The sequence below is a fragment of the Juglans microcarpa x Juglans regia genome, chromosome 4S, assembly GCF_004785595.1.
Source record: "Juglans microcarpa x Juglans regia isolate MS1-56 chromosome 4S, Jm3101_v1.0, whole genome shotgun sequence".
NCBI classification, from domain to species: Eukaryota; Viridiplantae; Streptophyta; class Magnoliopsida; order Fagales; family Juglandaceae; genus Juglans; species Juglans microcarpa x Juglans regia.
In genome coordinates this window covers 343,870-366,537 of record NC_054601.1, presented here as the reverse complement: position 1 = coordinate 366,537, position 22,668 = coordinate 343,870, and the positions used below count along the sequence as shown (strand labels likewise).

Genomic DNA, 22,668 nt, shown 5'->3' with positions numbered 1-22,668 from the left:
TATTGAAGACGAAGAAGGACATTTGAAGATGAAATGTTCAACAGGAGGCTTTAATTTTTAATTTTTAAACATTTACAATATGGCATTCCACGTCAAGCGGGAAGGGGAAACGGGAAGGGGGAGCGGGGCGCATAGCATTTTTCATAATATATATGATCAATATATAAGTACATGCTATATCTGTATCTCTCAAAAAGTATGATCTAGATCTCTTCAAGTTTAATTTCCAACCATATTATTGTTGTATATCATTTGTGCATGATCACAGTCCAAATTAATAGAACTCATCCATGATATTTATCTTCGCTTTAAAAATAATAAAAAAATTTAATAAATGCCATATTGCTGATAACAATAGATTCATGACTTAATGTAAGAGATAGCGTTGCTTAATTTCATCAGAAAAATTGATTTCCCTATTGTTTCTACTAATAATAATACGAGTCTCTGGTCCATGATGTCGCGTACACATACGAACTGGCGTGCTATATTATTGTGAAAATTAAGAGGCATCTTTGATTTTATCGCTTGAATAGCTCTCTAATAAGGAGCATATATATTTTTTCATATATTCGTGAGGTGTGAGAATTCAATTGGTTAATATTATAAAAAAATAAAGGTTGATAGAGTTGGGAGGGGTTTGGATTTAGAAATGAGATGAGATAGTTTTAAATAAAAGGTGAAAGTTAAAAAAAAATATTGTTAAAATATTATTATTATTTTAAGATTTAAAAAAATTGAATTAAAATTTAAAAAAATTGAATTGTTTATTATATTTTATATATAAATTTATAAAAATTATAATAATAAAAAGAAATGAAATAATTTCATAATCCTACTATTCAAACATGCGGTTAACCTCTCTACATGATTCTAGGCTCTAGCATTCCATCAATAACTGTACGTAGGAGGATGCTGGAATTTGGTCGTATATTAAACACACCAGTTAACGAAAAACGATAACAATCAAAACAGTAATATATATATATATATATAACCCTTTAATGATATATATCTCTGCAAAATGTAAGTTTGGAAGTGCCAATCATTAAACAATGAGGTGTAAGGTGTCAGGTCCAACTAACACCTCGTGTCATGCGTCAATGTCCATCGGAATCCAACCTTTAAAAATTCCCCAACCCCTAAAAAAAAAAAATGGGGTATGTATAATAACCTTCTTTTGTATTCGTTTGTCCTAATTAAGTGCAAAACATAGATATAGATGAATGCGAGTTCATTTGCAAACATGATAGATAGGAACCAGCTGCGTGGAAATTTATTAAAAAAACTTCTTCAAAGTTCAACTTATGCCTCATCCTCGGCCTACGCATCATGAATCGTCAATTTCAACGGTTTTATTCGTATTATGCATATTCTGGAAATACACGTACACGTTTTCACGCAAAAGTATTTATGTTTCATAGCAGTAATAAGGCAATACGTAGCTTTCATTTTGTCAAACTTGCAGTCAATAATATCAATGAATTAAGCACCAGCAAGGCAATTATAAGTAGCTTTGCTGAAACTTTATCCAAAGGCCCGACTTTTGTGACCCTTTCTCCATACTTAAATCTTTTTGTCAAATTTTTAGAAACAAACACTTCAAGTTAGAATCTATTTTGTTGTAGATAGATGCAAGTATAATTAGAAAGTCAGTCAGTCAGTCAGTCAATACAGAGGAGAATATATCTATCTATAATTAGGCTTTTGCTAGTTGCTTGACCATAGGCATGAGTTTTGGACTGCTTCAGCGCAAGGCATCATCTTGTCAAGGAACATTTTATTCCTCTTCAATTAATTAAACCACTAAAAATGTCATTTACAAGCAAAGTTACAAAGCACAACTTCCCTTTCTTTTGCATTTCTTTTTGTTCTGTCAACAATTAATTCTTCCCTCCCATATATCTCACTTCCTAGCGCTGCAGATAGAGGACTGCAGTCGATCATGCTGTGCTTCCCCTGTTATAAATGTATGCTTTTGCAATATATAGGAAGGCAGCCAGTTCTATTACACTAAGTCCACAAAGTAGACAATAAAAGTAATCCAGATGTGCCCGATTAAGATTATTGGCGAACCAACTATCTTGACCATCCGCACCAGTTGCTGACACAATGACAGAGACGAGGAAGCTGCTTAGAAAGCTCCCCACGCCAAAGATACTCAGGTACAGAGCAAGACCCACACTCCTTAATTCACTTGGGACCTGATCATAAAAGAACTCTTGTAGACCAACCATGGTGAAAACATCGGCAATCCCAAACAAGACATATTGAGGAGCCAACCACCATATGCTCATTGGGACTGTCACCCCTGGCAAATCAACCAACCCGTATTCTTGAGCAGTTTTGAGCCTTACCATCTCAACTACAGCTGCAATTGCCATGGAAATTGCAGATAAAACCATCCCAGTTCCAATTCTCTGTAGCATTGTGATGCCAGAGGATTTTCCAGTGAAAGCTCTAGCCATGGGCACAAAAATGCGGTCATATATGGGAATGAAGAGAACAATGGCAAGGCTGATAAAGGATTGAAGAGAAGCGGCCGGTACATCAAAGCCTGGCACAACCCTTCTGTTCATAGTAGCCCCTTGCTTGGTAAAGAAGGTTGATGACTGTGCAAACACAATAGCATATGCCAAGCTTGTCAACCACACTGGAACAAGCCTAAGAACTGCCTTTGCCTCCTCAACCTCACAGATGCTGCACACCTTTCCATCTTCTTTAGAACCATCTGGTGCAAGCAAAGCTTTGTTGAGGAACCTACAAATTAAGACAGAAGAGATTTGATCTAACACTCCATTTAAAACTGTTTCCTTAAGTATGTTTCCATCGGAAATTCACACGAATAGCAAGAGCTCTCCAATGGTTAGGAATCTAGCAAGGTGGTCTGAGATATTATAGCAAGTAATCTAACAGAATTTCCATCAGTGCAATAATAGTTAAACTCAAAGGGTAAGGCTGAGTGACTCTTTGATTGATATTAAGACGGATCGGGGACTTTAACGTAGAATCCTGCCCTTAGCCCCTTTGGTGTCCCCCCCATGAAACTATTTGCATGGTGCCTGTTCCACATGCCCCAAAATAATTTGGGTGCTCAAAGAACATTGAAGAATACATTAGCCAATAAGAAGGGGAAAAAAAAAAACAAGAGTTGCATTATACTAGTACCAAGAGTCTTCTTATAGTTAGGAATCACAGCAAGTTGGCATATGACTAATTTAAGTGAATGCAATGTGGATTGCTCAATGTCATGGCCCAAAAATTCTTTCCAATGAAGAGGAGGTGAACACACACACTGGGCAATGTGAGTCCTACAAGAGAAATGCTTCTACGAGGAATACTGTTTCAAAATTCTTCATTGAAGCTCACTTGTGGCTTTTATATTCCCTTTTTTTCCCTAATCCTTAAAAATGAGCTGAAAGATATTTTTCTTACCTGAATTCTTCTGAACTTTGGTGAGGCAAGGTTCCGCGAGTTTCCTCTTCAATGGCTATTGCTGAGGAGGTGGTTCTCCAGTTCCTAATTGCAGCAACAAACACCTGGCCAACTCTCATAAATGGACTTTTCTCATCCCCTTGGAAACTGTACCGGTAAGTCCTAGTTCCAAGAACGAAAATAACCAGTGCAACCACCATTGTGGCACAAGGGATTCCAAAACCAAGACCCCAGCTAAAATTGTCTTGTATAGAGTTTAAGATTGGAAGTGTTACTAAGTTACAGGCACATAAACCAAAATACCACCAATTGAAGAATGAGCTTTTGGCCTTGCACTCTTTAGGATTTCGTCCATCAAATTGATCAGCTCCAAACGCCTGAACACAAGGCTTATGTCCAGCTTGTCCAAGTGCTACAAGATATAGGGAGAAGAAGAATAGGATTACTTGGGGCTGAGGAGGAGAACATGGCAGAGATTTACTGGCGTCTTGGCAGCCAAAAGAGCTGAGAGAAGGAAGAATTGATGACATAGTCAACAGGCCAAGTCCCTGTAATCCCATTCACAATCGAAATGGATTAGGAGCAAATCATGGTTAAAGTTGAAAAAACAGGACATTGAAAGACAGTAGGATTGACATCCTTTACATTTCATATGGTAACTCTATGATGGAGCTTTTATAATCGACTCTATTATTATTATTAAATTATATATTTTTTTATGATTCAATAAAATATTAAATTCAACACAGAGACCTTCATTTCAAATACATCAAAACAAATATTATAGGGCATTCCTTATCCCTGAAAAAAAGAGTAGAAACTAAGCTTGAACTCTCCGAAGTGGCTTTTAGCTATAGTGTAACAGCACAAATTTGTTCACAAGCCATATTTTGTCCTAGTATTGAAATGAATTAATTACGACAAGCATGTTACAAAGGTCCTCTCTACGTAGCTAATGGTAGAATCAAAGAATGGCCTTAAACCGATGCAAAGGTTAGAACCAAAGTAATCAATGAGGTTTTCTCCCTCTAAAAAAATACTGTAATTAACAAAATGAAACAAATAATTAGCCCATGTAAAGAATTAATGCCTAAATAAATGGAAAAAAAAAATAAAAATACAGAGAGAGAGAGAGAGAGAGAGGAAGGGAGAGGGACCAGGATGTAGATGAGAGAAGCAACGACTATAGTGCGGTAGCGGCCGAGAAAGGAGTCGGCCACAAACGCACCCAAAAGAGGAAGTAACGAGGCCGTTCCGGACCAGGCGTTGACGTTCTGGGCGGCAGTGGCAGTTGACTGGCCAAAAGGTCCAGTCAAATACATTATGAGGTTGGAGCTAATCCCATAGTAGGCGAACCTCTCCGCCATTTCCACGCCTGAAACACAGACGTCTCTATTAATGGAACTTCAGAAAACTTAAATATTCAGAAGCAGTTGCTTATAGAAAATGATATTGGGAGGATTTTATAGAAGTGGAGAAGAGTGTTACCTATGATGAAAGATGCGGATCTCCAAGTGCCGGATTTGGATCGGAGGGCGGGTCGACCTTTGTGGTCCAAGGCACCATCGACGGTGTCTAATAGAAGTGGAGAACTGATGATGGGAGGTGCCGACATAATCTTTAAACCTCAGTTACCAGACCAACTACGTACAATCACGCCCCTGTCCACTCCATATCCAAGGAAATACAGGGAGAGGGAGAGAGAGAGAGAGAGCAGTTAGTGGTTGTTTCGTTTTATCCGGCGTCGTATCTTTTTGTACTGTTTAGTTTCCGTAAATGCACAAACCTTTTTTCTTCAACAATTCTTCCAATCAAATTAAAAGCTTGGGTTTTCTTCGGAGGCCCATTGATTGTGTTGAAGTCGTGCTTCAGTTTTTCACGTGCGATTACCTACAACTAAAGAATAAATAAGTTTGGGTTCCAATGACTAAGCCTCGTCCCTTTTTACAATTTTTTTCATCTTATCTCATTTTATATAATTATTATAAATTTTTTAAATTTTAAATAAAAATAATATTAAAAAAATATATTCTAATAATATTTTATTCAATTTTTAACTTTAATCTTAACTCATTTCATTTCATCTGTAAAAATAAACGAGGTCTAAGTCAACCAATAATAATATAATTTCTCCAATCAAAGATTCAGATGAGATCATAATCGTACCTTAACCCTATAAATAGAACTTTGTGACTTTTTCAAATAATATTTGATAATTATCCCGCCTGTTATTTAAAATTCAACAATATTAAGACTTATCTTATCTCCAAATGAGATGGTCAGTTAGTTGTTTGCCCTCTATTCAGACAAGACTTGCATGAGGTTAGACCTTATATTCACTAATTTATTGTACCATACCCTAGCCCAAGCTCACGATAGCACCAAGCGGGCCTTTAAGCCCCTTCCAGATTGACAATTTATTTATGTTTTCAATGGTGTTCTATCAAATTACTCATATTGAAATGTTTTTTTTGAATAATTTTATATACAATCGTAAATTATATAATTGTCACATAATCATTTTAAAACTAAATGAGGTTTATTATTAAAAAATTAATTTTTTTCATGTGAGTCATATTTTATTTATTTTTTTTAAAACGATTACGTGAGAGTTACACAATTCACAATTGTAAATATATATATTTTTTTAATCATGAAATGCTGATATTTATAATCAATTTTATTATTATTATATATTTAAATAATTGAGGTATGGAATCAGTTAAATATACTCAACAATTTGATTTTTTCAGTGTCTTTCTGGGCCACGCAACTTCCAGTTGGGCCATAAACTTTAAAAGGGTTTTGTAGCCTATTTTTATCAAAGAAAGGAAATACAATAAATATGAAAACTTTGATGTTGATTGTTTGTTATACGGCCCCTCCCTCAGTGCCTGCACTGCACGATATCTCAACTTGAAAATCCAACCGATAGTTTGGTCCCCAAACCCAGTTCCAATAACAAGGTTGGTTGGGGTTAAAGTCACCCGTTCAACGCCAGTTTTTGTCATTGTGATGTGCACTTTTGTGGACGGGGATTCTACTGCTCTCTCGTCCGCTCCTTTTTTTCTTCCTTCCCCCGCCCCTCCAAAAAAAAAAACAAAAAAAAAAGCTAAATTCTTTTAGACCGACGACGTTGTTGCGATGCAGCAATAAAAAAGGATTCCAGAAAACGATAACGTTGCGCTGCTCTAAGCCTCTCTCTCTCTCTCACACACACACAGAGAGAAGCCCTTCCGGTTTCCCCACCCCTGCCTGCCATTTACATGCTGACTAACTGTGTACCAGTACCGATCCCTCATCCCAAATTAAGCAACCACCGTCCGTCATACAACTCAGGATATTACCCTGATCAGAGATCACGACACCAACTTTATGTAAAAAGCAGCAAGAAAAACAAATTCATGTACTCCGCCTCTGTTTTTGTTTTTTTTTACTTTTGTCTACCAATTAGACTGTGAACCCGAGGAGGAAAAGAGAACCCATATATAGCAAAATTAATTACCACAAAAAGTACTTGTAAAAAACAGGGTTTCTTGCTTTCTTTATTCAGCAGCTCTCTTGAACACCCCCCGGGCCGGGAAAACCAAACCAAAAAAAAACCAACAACCCAGATGCAACCGACGCTTCCCGGTACAAGTGGCAGCACCGGTGGCGGTGAACTGTGTCGAGGTAGACTCCCCCGGTTCCGCTCTGCTCCAGCCACCTGGTTAGAGGCACTTCTCGAGGAAGAAGAAGATGAAGAAGACGACGACGACCCATTGAAGCCCAACCTCACTTTAACTCAGTTACTTGCGGCTTCCAACTCTTGTACACCCACACCCACTTCCAGACAGGACTCTGCCACCTTTACTTCTTCCTCTGTCGATCCGGGCCACTTTGACTCCGGTTCTCCCCCCGTCTTCTTCAGGCAGAACAGCTCTCCAGCTCAGTTGCTTGGCAATTCGGGTGTTAGGCCAGAAGGGTACTTTTCCAACTTCGGTATTCCACCAAACTACAACTATGTGTCGCACAATATTGACACTCCTCCCGGGAGTAAGCGGACGAGGGAGTTCGAAGCGCAGAACTTAACTGCAGCAAAGTTTCCATCTCAGCTGGTACACTGTTTATTTATTTATTTATATTTAAAGATAAATGTGATTTCCTTAAATTGTCTACGGAATGAATACGAGACATTTTTTATGGTGAAAAAAGCTTAAATACAACACAATGATTTGGGTTTCGTGGTTTTATTGAATGCGTCTCTTTTGGGTGTGTTAAAGAATGTTGAGTGGGTTGTAGTTATATACGATATTTTAAAATATTTTGCTGTCGTTTCATTTGGTAATTGAATTTGGATTCTTGGGCTAATTTTATTGGCAATGAAAAGTTCATATATTGTTCAGTTCTGTTTCCATTTTTTGATAGAAAGAGGAGCAAAGCAGTCAGGGACCTGCTGGGGTGGGTAGTTTGATAGATATGGAGATGGAAAGGCTTTTGGAGGATTCAGTTCCTTGCCGAGTTCGGGCGAAGCGAGGTTGTGCCACACACCCTCGGAGCATTGCAGAGAGGGTGAGGCAGATGTTAGATGTTATAGATGAAGACTTTGACATTGTTTATGTTTTTTACTTCTAAGCTTAAAATGTTTCAGTTTAGTCCCAAAAGTTTCCCATCTCCTCTACCTCTCTCGCATTTGGCATAGGTTCGAAGGACTCGAATCAGTGATCGCATAAGGAAACTTCAGGAGCTGGTGCCCAATATGGATAAGGTAACTCTCTAAGTTACAACGAGTTTTTCTATTTTGTCTTTTAGAAATATTTGAAATGCCTTATCTATAATATATTCTTTTTTTTTAATTTATTGATTGCAAGGAAGATACAGTTTGAGATCCTTCATATAAATAATATCGGGATACTATGTTTTTCTGTAAATTAAAGCCAAGGGGTGAACATGTTCTTACAAATGAATTGTATTAAGCGTTGTTCACAGTGACTGACCCAGGAAACTTCAGATGAGGGAGGCAAAGCAAAGACTTCAGTTTGTTTTTGTAGTCCATATGGAATATAACCTTTTAATGGTCAGAGTAGATTTTCCATTGATCTGTAATAAATACCAGATTAAAGAGTTCTAATTGATCAATAATATCTGAAGGTTAAAGTAGGTTGACAAAATTAGCCAGTTAATACTTAAATGAATGGTGGAATACCAAAAAGATAATTTGTTGAGGTCTATTATTTCTTTTAATTGTTGGTATATCCTGATAATCAATCAAGTTGGTAATGGAGATGTGACTATGCCTTTTATTCGACATGTTCACTGTCACTTGCAGCAAACAAACACTGCAGATATGTTAGAAGAGGCAGTAGAGTATGTTAAGTTTCTTCAGAAGCAGATTCAGGTACTCCCTGCTTTGAGCTACTTTGAAAGTTTAATGAGTTTCTAAGAAGACAGGCAAATGAGTGGCTGCTGACTTGTATGGGATTGGAAAGAAGATAGGAAATATGATTCTACAGTATATGATGTTTATGTTAAGTGGAAAATGGAAGGGATACTTTTCACATAATGAAAATTCTGGAACATGGCAGGAACTATCAGAGCATCGACAGAAATGCAAATGCATAGCCAAGGATTAAGCAGAAGAAGGTATTAAATATGACTCCCAGAATTATGTGTAATTATATGATCTCTGAGGTTTCAGCCAAGGTTCATCATAGTAGTTTGCCATTAATATTCTCTGTTCTCTCAAATATTCTCTTGGTGATTACAAGATCTAGCACTCTTCAGTATGTAGATTTGAGGTTCCATGTTTGAGTCTATGATCAAGACTACCTGGCTTATCTTGGCAAAACCCGATCTTTGTGGTTTCTATTTAAAATCAAAACAAAAATAAAAAGAAAGATGCTGCAGTTGATAATAATGTACAAAAAATGTATGTTAATGCTAATAAGGCAGTAATGCATGCTATCTATTGAATTTCCATTTCAATCAAGGAAAAAAAAAAACATTTATGTGCATCCAATATAATGATGAAAGAGCATGGGGTGCAGCCTGTTTGGAAATTTAAGCGAAGGTATGTTTTGTGAGCGAGGGAGGTTTTACGCACTTGGTTATTAAATTAAAGCAAGTTTTCTTATGTTCTGTCTTGGTCACTATTAAACTTCAATTCATAGATCCATCACCCCAAATTCAATAGGGAGTCAAGATCTATGGGAGCACAATTAACACTCTTTATGTGTACATTTGCACCTTGGAATGTACTTCTTTTTACAAGGAAACAAGTGGGAGCCATCACATTATCTTTTTCTGGAGACTGCAGTCATTTCTGCCAACCGGTTGATGAGGAAAATGAACATTGACCATGTTGTTGGTAATTTGTTACTAGAATTTGTGTATATAGTATGGATGATTTTGAATTATCAATAAAATTGACGCTTGTTTTTCATCCTATGATGTGGCATTATATGATAGGTTCACAAATGAAATATAATAAATAGTTTCCAATCATTTAATACCACATCATAGGATGATGAGATGATGATAAGTAGCATTACTCTTCTAGTTTTTAAACGTAGAAATTTTTCGATATTGAAGTGGAATATAATATTAAATTTCCACTACAGTAAGAATCGAAATTTATTTCCAATGATTTTATATTGAAGTGACCAACCTTATTTCGTTTTCACGAAATCCTTGTGAACATATACAGGGGTGAGTGCAGATGGCGATGTGATAGGAGGGCAAACGTTTGCACTCTTTAAGGCTTCCTTTTTAAGGTTGAAGACTGCATCTTGGCATAGAAAATACAATTTTTTTTAGCGAAAGCTTTATGATCTGATGTCATTTGTTCCCCTCTTTCATGGTGAAAGGTCTAGGATTGAGTCCCAATACCCTCTTGTCAATCTAGGTCACTTTCCAAAAGGTACCCTATTCCTTGTCTATGTTCTTCACCATGGGTAGAAAGACGGTTAAGCATGAATTAATTAAATTGATTTTTAACGAATATTTTTGGAGAACGGCCTTCAGGAGAAGGAAGGTTGGTCTATTGAAGAAGCCAAGCGAGCTTACAACCTTATGCGGTGATTTGCATGCATTGTGGTTTACAGAAGCTATGATTCTCAGCCGGATATTTGGCCTTCTTCAAAAGAAGGATCTTACTTGTTCAAGAGGCTCAAGAATTTGCTTGCAAATAACGAGGTAAATTTATGATGAATAAAAAAAACTCTTTTATTTTTTTGGTAGAAGGTACGTCCAGGTTTAACGGGAAATTAGAGGCAAAGAAGAAGTGAAACCAGGAGCTACAGATGGAAGTAATTTTGATTGGGTTCTTGCCAGGTAAAAACTCGAGCTGTTTGGAAGATTTGACTGAAATATATAGGTCCTATGTTAGATCAATTGGTTAACCTCATCACCAATATATAGAACTGGATTAATGGATTAATGGAAGTACTTATGGCTGATGTTGCTATTTGAAAACGGTGGAGCATGGATTAGAGAACTGGTTTGGGTAAAAATTACGGCGGATGCTTTATATGGCATCTGTAGGCCATGGAATAGTGTCATTTGTCATATGGGTTGACAAAGAAAGAGTGTGAGATTTGGATGTACTACTTTTTGACGTTTTATTCCATATGTGTTACCTTACGCTTAGGTCATTCCAGCACCGCATAAGAAGTTCATATATATTGTAATTGACCTCTTTTTGTATATTGAGCTAATAAGAATGCTATCATAATGTGATGTTTGTCAAAGGTTTAATGCTTAAAACCGAAAAAATGTGGAAAAGGTGTATCCTACTATATGGGGAGAAACAAAGTTAGGAGACTGAAATCTCCCAAAGGATTCTGCTCAGGAGTGTCCAAAATTCAGGGTGAGGGGCGGCTGAGGGCTGTTGTTTAAGATAGCTCAAAAGACGAAGAAGAGAATGGTGGTAGAGAAATCGAGTGTTGTTTTCTTTACACATCAAAGGAAATAAAGAATGGAGGTCGATTTCTTCAGTTCCTCTCTCTGTTCATGCATATCATTTCGTTACTATGTCTCAATCCATCTTTTCTACAACTTATTTGAGGTGGCATGCCACACAAATAAGAGGTTTGTTTTTGGTTGCTCTACCGTTTTAAGTGGTTTGTGGTGTTGGTTTCCAACTGTCCCTCTTGTTGCATAGGTTTAGTACGAGACTTATAATTAATTTTGTCCATTAATGTTTTAAATTTTTAATCTCTATGTGACTTATTAATTAATCACTATGAAGCTATGTGGTGCACGTGTAGAGAGTTTATTTATATGACTAAATATTTTTCATTTAGGTTGTTTTTCAACAGAAATGCTCATTTCCATTTTTGTTGTTGCTTTGTTTCTTCTCATATTGGGGTTTCTTGATGATCACGACCTTGCCTATATTACTTGTCCAGATATGGGACCATGCCACCAGATATAGAAACCAACATCTTTAACGACTATACGCATGGTCAAGTAGAGCAAGAGAAAAATGAGGGAGGCTTTTGAGCTCCCGTGTAAAAACACTACAAACATCTCGGTCATCCTCTGCCTGTGAATTTCCATGCAAATTTATTTCTCTTGATAAGGTTCATGCATGGTATTTGCGTCCGAGTTACAAAACTAAGAGCATTACTTCACATTCATCATATACAGATCGAGGAACATGAGATATATAGACAACAACATATAGAACAGCCAATTCCATCAGCAGGACTAGTGAAGACGGTGACTTAGGTAAACAAGATGCCAACTGAGAGCCATTAAGGTCAGGATGTTGAGGAAAGACGAGTAGGTGTTTAGCTTCTTAAGCCTTCCATTTAGTCTAACAATCCGAATCCTGATCACTTCCTGCCTCGCTACTTCTGGTGAGGCCGCTGCCGGAACAGCAGAAGCGCTAGTTGTAGTTGAAACTGCAGGGTCAGCAATTAATTCCTCCGTTCCGCTTCCTTCTTCCTTCTCCATCTTCATCCTCTCAAACATGACCTGCAATTTACAACATATTTATATGTAAGGCTCATTTGCTGGATCAGATGGCTGGGTGACTAATTAATTCTCTCATGGGTAGGAATTCTAGACTCTGAAAGTACCGATCTTACATCGAACTTTTGCTAGTGAAATATCCCATGCATACAACTTGCTGAGATTAATTTCTAGCATACAAATCTTGCCAGGAACGATGGCTAGCGTTGGTCGAAAATGACAGTAAAAGAATAGCAGCTCATTGATATTTTGTAACCGATCCCATACGCCAGCAACGTATACAGAGTAATTAATAGGTTACATAAACCGACCATATATATATGTACGTGTGTATATATATATATATCTATTCTCCGGAGAATAGAATTCACTACACCATATCAACCAAATTAAAATAATTATGCGCAGAGGTTTTGGAATAGAGATATTTTTCTCAGAATAATGCTAGAGCAGAAGGGAGCGCACTTAATTATAGCGTGAGGTACCTTAGTGGCTCGCGGCTCCAAGTAAAGCAAATTGGCGAAAACCATCAAAAGTGAAGCCAGCAGGAAATATCCCGAAACATTTCAGCCTTGCTCGAGAACAAACTCTTGGTATTTCCCAACAAGAGCCCCACCAAAGCAGCCCCAATGCTAGCAGCCATGACGCTGAAATACACAGGATATATCTTGCTTTGCATCATCCCGAACTGCTGCTTCGGCATGGCGCCGGCTAGTATATAGCTCGAAATGAACGTAACCCACACGCACATCCCATAGGCCGTGGCTAACCCCAGCAAGTTGAGAACAAACATCGAAGACCTTCTTGCCTCGGAGGACTTGGCGTACCTCAAAGCACCACGTCCAACCTCTCTTCCTCGCCCGACTAGCCCTCTCAATTCCTTCTTAGTCTCTTTCTTTAACTTGTCCGCAGCCTGCTCTGCGGTCTCTTTGGCTTCTTTGGCTTTCTCCACCATTTCTTCTTTAGCCATCTCCACTTTATCCCTTACATTCCTCGCGATATGGTCCCCAGTCATCTTGCCAATGTCTTTTGCCTCCTTAACCTTGTCCACGGCATCCTTTACATTCTCTTTAGCGCGTTCTCCAACCTCGTGAGCTTTCTTGGATACCGTTTCTCTTGCTTTATCGAATGCATGGGCCGTGGCCTCTCCTACCTCGTGTGCTGTCTCCTTTGCCTCGTCTTTTGCCTTGTGCGTCATCTCCTCCGTCTTGTCGATAGCCTCGTGTGCCGTCTCGGAAACCATGTCTTTAGCCTTTCCCATTACAGTAGCTATCTTGTGCTTGCATTTTCCCAAGGCATCGCATATGAGCTCCTTAGGAGTGACTTCGGTCTCTGCTCTCTCTGCGTTCCCTGATGACTGTGAAAGGCCTTGATCATGACCGAGATTTGGAAGGAAAGAGGAGGCTTCTTTGATATACTCCTTAGCGTTTCCGGTAGATGGGATACCCCCTGTAGCGTTGGCATCAATAGACTCGGGCTTATGGACATGGTGTTGTTCGGGTGAGATAGAGACTATGGTGTTGGGGTGGCCATGAACATGATCCGGTTCATATTCGACAATAATCGTTCTATGGCCTTCTTTAACAATCACTTGCTGATTTCCTTGCTCCTGCTTATCTGGAGTACTTGGAGACCACACTCCGGCTGCAGCCAGTGAAGAGACAACGAGACAAAAGGCCAGCAGGGAATTCATCGTCTTCTATGTATCTTCGTCTTTTTCAGGATTAATAAGAATTTGGGCTGGATGATCAATCGGAGGAGGAGGCTTAATTGGCTTGGTATGCAGAGGTTCAGTTGCGGGATTTGGGGGTTGGGGGGGGTTTGCAGTTTTCAGAGTTGGAACAGGATGTGTAGGTGTAAGTACGTAGAGTTTGCACGTTGCGGTTGAGTTCCAACTGACGGAGTGAGTGTGCATCACCGGATGCACACGTAGACTGTTAGTCTATCTGCGTGTCCAACTTTGCAGGGCAGGGCAGGGCAGGGCCGCGCCGCCTTTGCTTTATTCCTTGTTCGTGCTACAACTAGAAGACCCTCGAATTGGTTTAATTGTAATTTGCATCCTCTTTAATTCTTAGTTTGGGCTATTTAGGTTAAAGTGAGTTGAGTTGAGTTGAGTTGAGTGGAGATAATAAAATATTATTAGAATATTATTTTTTAATATTATTATTATTTTGAGATTTGAAAAAGTTGAATTATTTATTATATTTTGTGTTAGAATTTAAAAAAATTATAATAATAAATTGAGATGAATTGTGTTGAAATTTAAAGCGAGTATTGAAAGTTTTCTTTCCCTTTTGCTATTTATCCGTTGTTGCTGGTTTTAGGCTTCTCTTTGATTTTGTTTTGTTGAATACTTGTGAATATATTTTAATAAAATATTTTTATAACTGCAATACTTCTCTTAAATTAATACTAAAAAAAATAATAATTGCAGTCATGAGTATTCAAGCGTTATGTAATCATTTTTAAAATAAATAAATAAATACAAGATTTACATGAAAAAAATTAATTTTTTAATAATAGATATCATTTTTTTTAAATAACTACATAATACTTACGTATTTTACAACTGTATATATCAGCCTTACTCTAATACTAATACAGATCCCGATCATTTGGAATTGTCCTTTCCTTTATGATCTTCCCGCACACAATAAACCATGGCAGATTGGGACGGCTACAGTTAGTTCTTTAGGCAGAAGATAATGAATGCAGGTAGGTTTGGAGGGTGAGATGAGACACAAAATTTTTATTTTATTTCATTTTATTATTATATTTTTTTTAAATCTCCATACAAAATATAATAAACAATTTAATTTTTTCAAATTCTAATTTAATTTTTTCAAATTTTAATACAATAATAATACTAAAACATAATATTTTAAATATTAAAATAAAATATAAAATTCTTATCTCACCCTCTCCCGGAAAGGAAAACTCTTTTTGAGTCCAACTCCAAGCCCTTTACCTCGCATAAGTGGATTTCGTTGTAGATGATTGGCGGGCTTTGACTGTCTTCTCCTTTGCCCACCAATAACGATTGAATTGGGCTATTAAAGTGGGTTAGAAGAGATTGGGCCTACACTAATTTTATCCCCAACAAAAAAAAATGAAGGGATGTAATAGAGAAAGAGAATGCAAGGGAGGATCCACAAATTCAAGATGGTCACGAGTTTTGTTATTTGCTTCGCCCAGTCCAAATATTCGGTAAATATCTGATTGTACAAAATCAAATTATTTCATCTCATATAATTATTATTTTATCTCTTAAATTCTCTTACAAAATATAATAAATAATTTAATTTTTTAAATTTTAAAATAAAAATAATATTTTATTTAATTTTTAATAAAAATATCTTATCTCATCTCTGCGTATTGAACAAAGACAAGTTGGTTACATTAAGATCATTTCAACAGCATGCATGAAAGTTAAAAAGGAAATCTTGTTTTCTCTCTCTCTCTCCTGTTTAAATAGCCATTGACATTGAGGGACGTAAGAGTTAAAGACGGCTACGGCCTAGACCTCGCATGACATTATATATGCACATCTACCTCTTGCTTTTAAGACACGAGGAAAAAAAGAGTACTAAATTTAGGTGGAGCTAGCTGATGGGCTTGCGTGCATTGTAGATCTTGAACGTCAGGCTCCATCTGGTCAAAATTACCAAAGTTTGAACAGGGAAAGAAAATTGAAGTCTATGAGAGAGACTTTGAGGTTATGGACCGACCGACCTACCTACCTACCTATATCTATAGGAAAACACTATATAAATAAAATAATTTCACAAAAAAATCTCACATTAATATAGTCATGAGTTATATGGTCACATCAGCATTTAAATCTTAACTATATGGCCATGACCTATCTAAAAAAAAAAAAAAACTATATGGCCGTGCAGCATTTAATTTATTTAAAAAACAAAGTCTCAAGTATTACACATTTAAAATAAGAGAAAATATACTTACAACTGTGAATTGTACAATTATCGCGTAATTATTTTTAAAAAAATAAATAAAATATAAAATTTACACGAAAAAAATTAATTTTTTAATAATAAATCATACTCTTTTTTAAAATAATTACACGATATTTAAACATGTATTTAGAATTATTTTAAAATAATGATTGGTATTTAACAAATATTAATATGGATACGAAAGAGTAATCAAAATGACATCATGTGCAAGCTGAAAGTAAGAGAATAGCATTTATGAATAGTAGTGTGGTTGATGAACCGTACGTACTCACTCATGTACTGTAGTCTATATAAAGTAAGATGTCATTTAGATCAGTGATAAGTATGTAGACTGACTAGATATATATATAAAATTTAATTTATAATGTCAGTCCTATAAGTTTGATATTGGAGTATGTATGAAAGCTATCTAATTAAATAGACACCAAAACCCATCAAATGAGTAAATTATAAATAGTATTTTGTCAAGTAGTCTAGCTAGCTAATATTTTATATTTAGTTTTTTATATATAAATATGCACTAATCTCATTCCCTATTTCTAGTGTTTTGGTCCTCCATATATATATTAATTATTAAAAATAGTTTCGTTAATGTTTAGGTATTGTACTAGCATTTCTTAGCTTTAGATTAGATATGATCCTGATCCATTAAGTAGTACACCGCGCGCCCTATGTCTACTGTATAATTGCTGCGAGTGTGAAATTGGTGTATATCCATCCAAAGCTTTGGTTTTAACTTTTATTGACTGCGACCTCCAGCCAAATGAACTCATTCCACATACAAGAACTACTTTTTTTTTGGGGGGGTTAATGATCATTTTCGTGTTATTTTCCTTTGTTTTAATTTATCGTTACATTCAAACAAAAACATTATGTAATATGAACGCTAGGTAGCTAGCTTCAGCCTTTAAGATAAAGTAATAATAATATTAGGAAATATCAATGATGCGAAGGGTGAAAATCATATTCATAAGTCGAGTCTGCACTCAATGGGGGCTCTGAGGCTGACGCAGACGTGACCCACCACCTCAACTGACCTGGGGCTGGCACCCACCAGCACCGCATTTTATTCCCTCACACATATATGACGTCTATTTCTGGACCGGCCCTCACTCTTCATCGTCTGCAACACATCCCTAACTTAATTCACCCCATATTATCAGCCACCGACAAAAGCCATCGATGGTGGCTACGATTTCATTTTATTTTATTTAGTGATTAAAGAATTATTTTTTAATAATGTTGTAAATTCTTTTTAAAAAAATAAATATTAAAAAATATTAAAAAAAAAAAGAACAAAATCATTTGGCGGTGAAATGTGGTGGGTGTAGCACAACTCTATTATGTAAATCAAATCAATAATTACATAAATATATTTGCTGCCTTTGTTTCAAAATTAAGTGTTTGGATATTATTTCTTTCTCGCCTTAGAATTAGTATGATGGTGATGTGATTGATATCTTAGGACTGATGAGGACGACGATGTAATAAGAAAAAGTTAGTTGGGAGAGGAGGATGAGTATTTGGAGATTCAACTATTGCAAACGGACAAAGAAAAGAAAAGAAAAGAAAAGCAAATCAAATGAAGACAATCAAAGAGACAAAACAAAAGAGCAAAAAGGAAGAGAGAGAGGGAGATGGTGTAGGTGTTTCTCCATGTTAAGGTACTTCATCATCAAGCATGTAATGCAATTTAGCTAATTGGTCATTTATTGACAATTAAAGGGTATGTATAATCTAAGTTACTTCCGGCCGTGAAATAACAAACATCTATGCTTCACCTACTTGGCTTCTCTCTTTGTAAGGCAAACTCACGCATTTGATCTCTCCCAAAATAAAAATAAAATAATAAAATCCAAGCAAGCAAATCAAAGTTATTTTCTTCTTCTGTTATTTTTTAATAGAAAATAAAATGAGAATGCAAAAGAATGATTTTTTAAATCATTAATAAGGAAAAAAAGAAAAAAAAGAACTATTTTTAAATAATTTTACATATAGTCGTAAAATATATAAAAATTATATAATTATTTTGAAAAAGAATAAAATTTATTATTAAAAAAATAATTTCTTTTCATATTTATTCACTTTTTAAAAATAATTACACGTATTTACACATTCGCTAAATTTCGCTATTTCCGGTGTTGGGGAAAAGGGGAGATTATGATATTGCCGACCTTTTGGACAGAAGAGTAGACAAAGCTAGTTCACAGCAGAATAAGTAATGGATCTGCCCAATTCCTTGAAAGGGAGAGATCCAATTGAAAACGAATCTTTGCTTTGCTTTGCTTTTGGAAAAAGAAAACTTTTTATGAATGTAGTAGTGATCACTTTCCTTTTATTAACCCCTAGACTACGGAAGAAAGAAGTAATTACTTTTTAGCATTCTTCTCTCTTCACCTACGAATTTACCAACACATTATAATTACGATTAAAATCACGACCCCCGACACTCAATTGTACTCTCTCTCTCTCTCTCTCTCTCTCTCACTCTCTCTCTGAAATAATCAGAGTGTATCCACCAGAATCTCTCCCTATCAAAAGCCATATGAGTAAAGGGCCACCTCACACTCCAACACCACCAAACAGAAGCCATCACTCTCTCTCTCTCTCTCTCTCTCTCTCTCTCATGTACGTATTTTGTCCCTAATGACTATCTCATCTCCACCACCGCCTACTCCTCTTCTTCTACCCATCTCTCTCATCTTTTTTCTCCCTCTCCTACACTCCTACCGCCATTAATCACTTCTTCTTCTTCTTCTTCAGTCCTACGCTTTCACTACCTACCGCCACGGTGAAGCTTCCCAGTTCCATCCACACAACATGACCAAATTGGTGGTTGAGGTTCACGATGCCAGTGACCTCATGCCCAAAGATGGCCAAGGCTACGCCAGCCCCTTCGTGGAGGTAGATTTCGATGAGCAGCGGCAACGGACCCAAACCAAGCACAATGACCTCAATCCCTGCTGGAACGAGAATCTCCTCTTCAACTTGAACAACCCCAGAGACCTACCCAACAAGACCATTGATGTCGTGGTTTACCACGACGGGAAAGGCGGCCACCACAAGAACTTCCTCGGCCGTCTCAGAATCTACGGTGTCTCAGTCCCTTTCTCCGAGTCTGAAGCCACCGTCCAGCGCTACCCGCTTGACAAACGGGGCCTCTTCTCTCATATCAAAGGCGATATTTCACTCAGAATTTACCTCATACACGATCCTTCTGCTGCTAATTATACTCCTCCACCACAAGCTACTGGTGTCGAAGTCGACAAGGACACACCCTTGCAAGAGATCAACATTAACAAGCTCGAAGAACAACAAGAAGAAAGCAGGGTCTACGAGGAAAAGAAGAAGAAGAAGAAGGAGAAAGAAGTGAGAACCTTTCACTCTGTTGGAACCGGTACCGGCGGTCCTGCTCCTCCACCGCAAACTTCAATGTTCTCCGGATTTGGGTTTGAGACCGGGCATATGAAGGAAAAGGTAGCAGCAGTGGAAACCAGAACCGATTTTGCACGGGCGGCTGCAGGCCCGGCGAGTGTCATGCACATGCAGGCCTTTCCCATGAGACAGAACCCAGAGTTCGCGTTAAGGGAGACTAGCCCTCCACTGGCAGCACGTCTGCGCTACCGAGGAGGGGACAAGACAATGAGTACATATGATCTAGTGGAGCAGATGCACTACTTGTATGTGAACGTGGTGAAGGCCAGAGATCTTCCTGTCATGGACATCACAGGAAGCCTCGATCCCTATGTGGAAGTCAAGCTTGGGAACTACAAAGGCGTTACAAAACAGTTGGAGAAGAACCAGAATCCGGTGTGGAATCAGTTCTTCGCATTTTCGAAGGACAGGTTGCAATCTAACCTGCTGGAAGTGACTCTGAAAGATAAGGATACGATTACGAAAGATGATTTTGTTGGGAGAATTAGTTTTGACCTCCTGGAAGTGCCTCTTCGGTTGCCACCGGATAGCCCCTTGGCTCCTCAGTGGTACAAATTGGAGGACAAGAAGGGGAGCAAGGTCCAAACTGGGGAGATTATGCTTGCGGTTTGGATGGGAACACAGGCTGACGAGTGCTTTCCTGAGGCATGGCTATCGGATGCACACAACATCAGCCATGCAAACCTCTCCGATACGCGATCAAAGGTCTACTTTTCCCCCAGGCTATTCTACCTTAGAGTTTATGCAATCGGAGCTCAAGATCTGATTCCTTCTGAAAAAGACCGAGCTTCTCAGCCATTCGTGAAGGTACAGATTGGGAATCAGCTGAGATTGACCGCGCCTTCCATGAAGCCTGTTCCTAATAACCCGATTTGGGATGACACGCTCTGGTTAGTGGTATCGGATCCTTTAGAAGATCTCATAATCATATCGGTTGAGGACAGGGTGGCACCTGGCAAGGATGAGATCCTAGGCAGGGCCCTCATTCCGCTTAGAGAGGTCCCAAAAAGAACCACCGAGAACGCCAGGCTCCCGGATGCCCGCTGGTATAATCTCCACAAGCCTTCTGTGGCAGCTGAAGAGGAGACCGAGAGGAAGAAAGAAAAGTTCTCGAGCAAGATCCACCTTGGCCTCTGTGTGGATGCAGTTTACCATGTTCTTGATGAGGCCACGCATTTCAGCAGTGACCTGCAGCCCTCGTTCATGATGCACCTCAGAAAACCAAGCATTGGAATTCTTGAACTTGGGATTCTAAGTGCCCAGAACTTGCGTCCGATGAAGGGAAAGGATGGTGGAACTACTGATGCATATTGCGTGGCGAAGTATGGGAACAAATGGATTCGAACAAGAACGCTTCTCAACACCCTGGCTCCTCGCTGGAATGAGCAGTATACGTGGGAGGTTTATGACCCGTGTACTGTGATCACCATAGGTGTCTTCGATAATTGGCACGTCAATGGAAGCAAAGATGATGGAGCAAGAGATCAAAGGATTGGGAAGGTGAGAATTCGACTATCGACGTTAGAAACTGATCGAATTTATACCCATTTCTATCCATTGTTGGTTCTCCAACCATCCGGTTTGAAGAACCATGGGGAACTTCAATTGGCGTTGAGGTTCACTTGTACCGCTTGGGTTAACATGGTCGCTCAATACGGAAGGCCCCTGCTTCCGAAAATGCATTATGTTCAGCCCATACCGATTAGGTACATTGAATCGCTTCGGTACCAGGCAACGCATATTGTGGCAGCAAGGCTAGGCCGAGCAGAGCCACCGCTACGGCGTGAAGCTGTGGAGTACATGCTTGATGTGGATTACAATATGTGGAGTCTCAGGAGGAGCAAGGCCAACTTTTTCCGAATAATGGCGCTTATCTCTGGGTTTACGGCTGTTTGTAAATGGTTCCAAGACATATGTCACTGGAGAAACCCGATAACGACATGTCTGGTGCACTTCTTGTTCTTGATATTGGTTTGCTACCCAGAACTGATCTTGCCCACGATTTTCCTGTACTTGTTCGTGATTGGGATATGGAACTATCGGTTCAGGCAAAGAGACCCACCTCACATGGATGCACGGCTTTCAAGAGCAGAGTTTTCAAGCCAAGATGAGCTGGATGAGGAATTCGACACATTCCCAACGAATAGAAATGCAGATATTGTAAGGTTGAGGTATGACCGGTTGCGGAGTGTGGCGGGTAGGGTTCAAGCAGTGGTCGGAGATTTGGCAACACAAGGGGAAAGGGCTTTAGCGATTCTAAGCTGGAGAGATGCAAGGGCTACGGCAATCTTCATCATCTTCTCATTGATCTGGGCCGTAATTATTTACATTACTCCATTCCAAGTAGTTGCAGTGCTGGTTGGGTTGTACCTGCTTCGGCATCCCCGGTTCAGAGGCAAGCTGCCTTCCGTACCTGTCAATTTCTTCAAGAGATTGCCAAGCAAGTCGGAGATGCTACTATGAGTACTGAGCTGATGGAGGTTATTATCAGTTTTTTTTTTTTTTCCCAAATCATTCGTTAATTTACTTGTTGATTCTTGGGAACAAGAAAGATGATGGATCGGTGAATAAACCCAACAAAAGCAAAAAGCAGCCATGATTTTTTGCTCCTTGTCCCTGCTACCCCGACCCAGCCATGATCCAGTCTTTGTCCTGATTGATATGTACATATATATATATATATATATATCCCCTAGCAGCATTCATCGAGGTTATGAATGGAACCAAATCATTCTAAATGGCTCTAATTCTAGATCTCCTGTTGAGCCAAAAGAGTAATCCATTTACCGACTAGTACACTTCAACTACAACTACTGCCGCCCGCGCGCCCAATCTAAAAATTAGATAGATGAATGAAGCTGGTCGG

At 38.3% G+C, this 22,668-nt stretch overlaps 3 protein-coding genes and 1 pseudogene across 5 annotated transcripts; 2 read left to right on the top strand and 2 right to left on the bottom strand.

Annotated features, from left to right (window-relative positions):
- Positions 1–1,770: 1,770 nt before the first annotated feature.
- LOC121262657 (protein NRT1/ PTR FAMILY 5.10-like) lies at positions 1,771–5,211 on the bottom strand. The gene is made up of 4 exons (XM_041165234.1): positions 4,924–5,211; positions 4,593–4,810; positions 3,436–3,983; positions 1,771–2,760 (listed from the first exon to the last, which is right to left on the bottom strand). The coding sequence occupies exons 1-4, from the start codon at positions 5,048–5,050 to the stop codon at positions 1,944–1,946; spliced, it is 1,710 nt and encodes a 569-aa protein (XP_041021168.1). The 5' UTR covers positions 5,051–5,211; the 3' UTR covers positions 1,771–1,943.
- Positions 5,212–6,558: 1,347 nt separating this feature from the next.
- On the top strand, positions 6,559–11,158 carry LOC121263464 (transcription factor bHLH80-like). Of its 3 annotated transcripts, none has more exons than XM_041166369.1 (6): positions 6,559–7,532; positions 7,843–7,986; positions 8,117–8,182; positions 8,744–8,812; positions 9,000–9,057; positions 10,121–11,158. In XM_041166369.1, exons 1-5 carry the CDS (start codon positions 7,050–7,052, stop codon positions 9,045–9,047), a joined length of 810 nt encoding a protein of 269 aa, XP_041022303.1. In that variant the 5' UTR covers positions 6,559–7,049; the 3' UTR covers positions 9,048–9,057; positions 10,121–11,158. The 3 variants fall into 3 exon arrangements, with proteins under 3 accessions (XP_041022303.1, XP_041022304.1, XP_041022302.1); XM_041166370.1 differs by lacking the exon at positions 10,121–11,158 and adding an exon at positions 9,686–9,856; XM_041166368.1 differs by lacking the exon at positions 10,121–11,158 and having other exon boundaries at positions 6,560–7,532; positions 9,000–9,204.
- Positions 11,159–11,693: 535 nt separating this feature from the next.
- On the bottom strand, positions 11,694–14,468 carry LOC121263465 (annotated as a pseudogene).
- A 4,417-nt stretch (positions 14,469–18,885) lies between these two features.
- LOC121263826 (FT-interacting protein 7) lies at positions 18,886–22,503 on the top strand. Its single transcript, XM_041166906.1, has one exon. The coding sequence runs from the start codon at positions 19,188–19,190 to the stop codon at positions 22,263–22,265; it is 3,078 nt and encodes a 1,025-aa protein (XP_041022840.1). The 5' UTR covers positions 18,886–19,187; the 3' UTR covers positions 22,266–22,503.
- Positions 22,504–22,668: the final 165 nt, after the last annotated feature.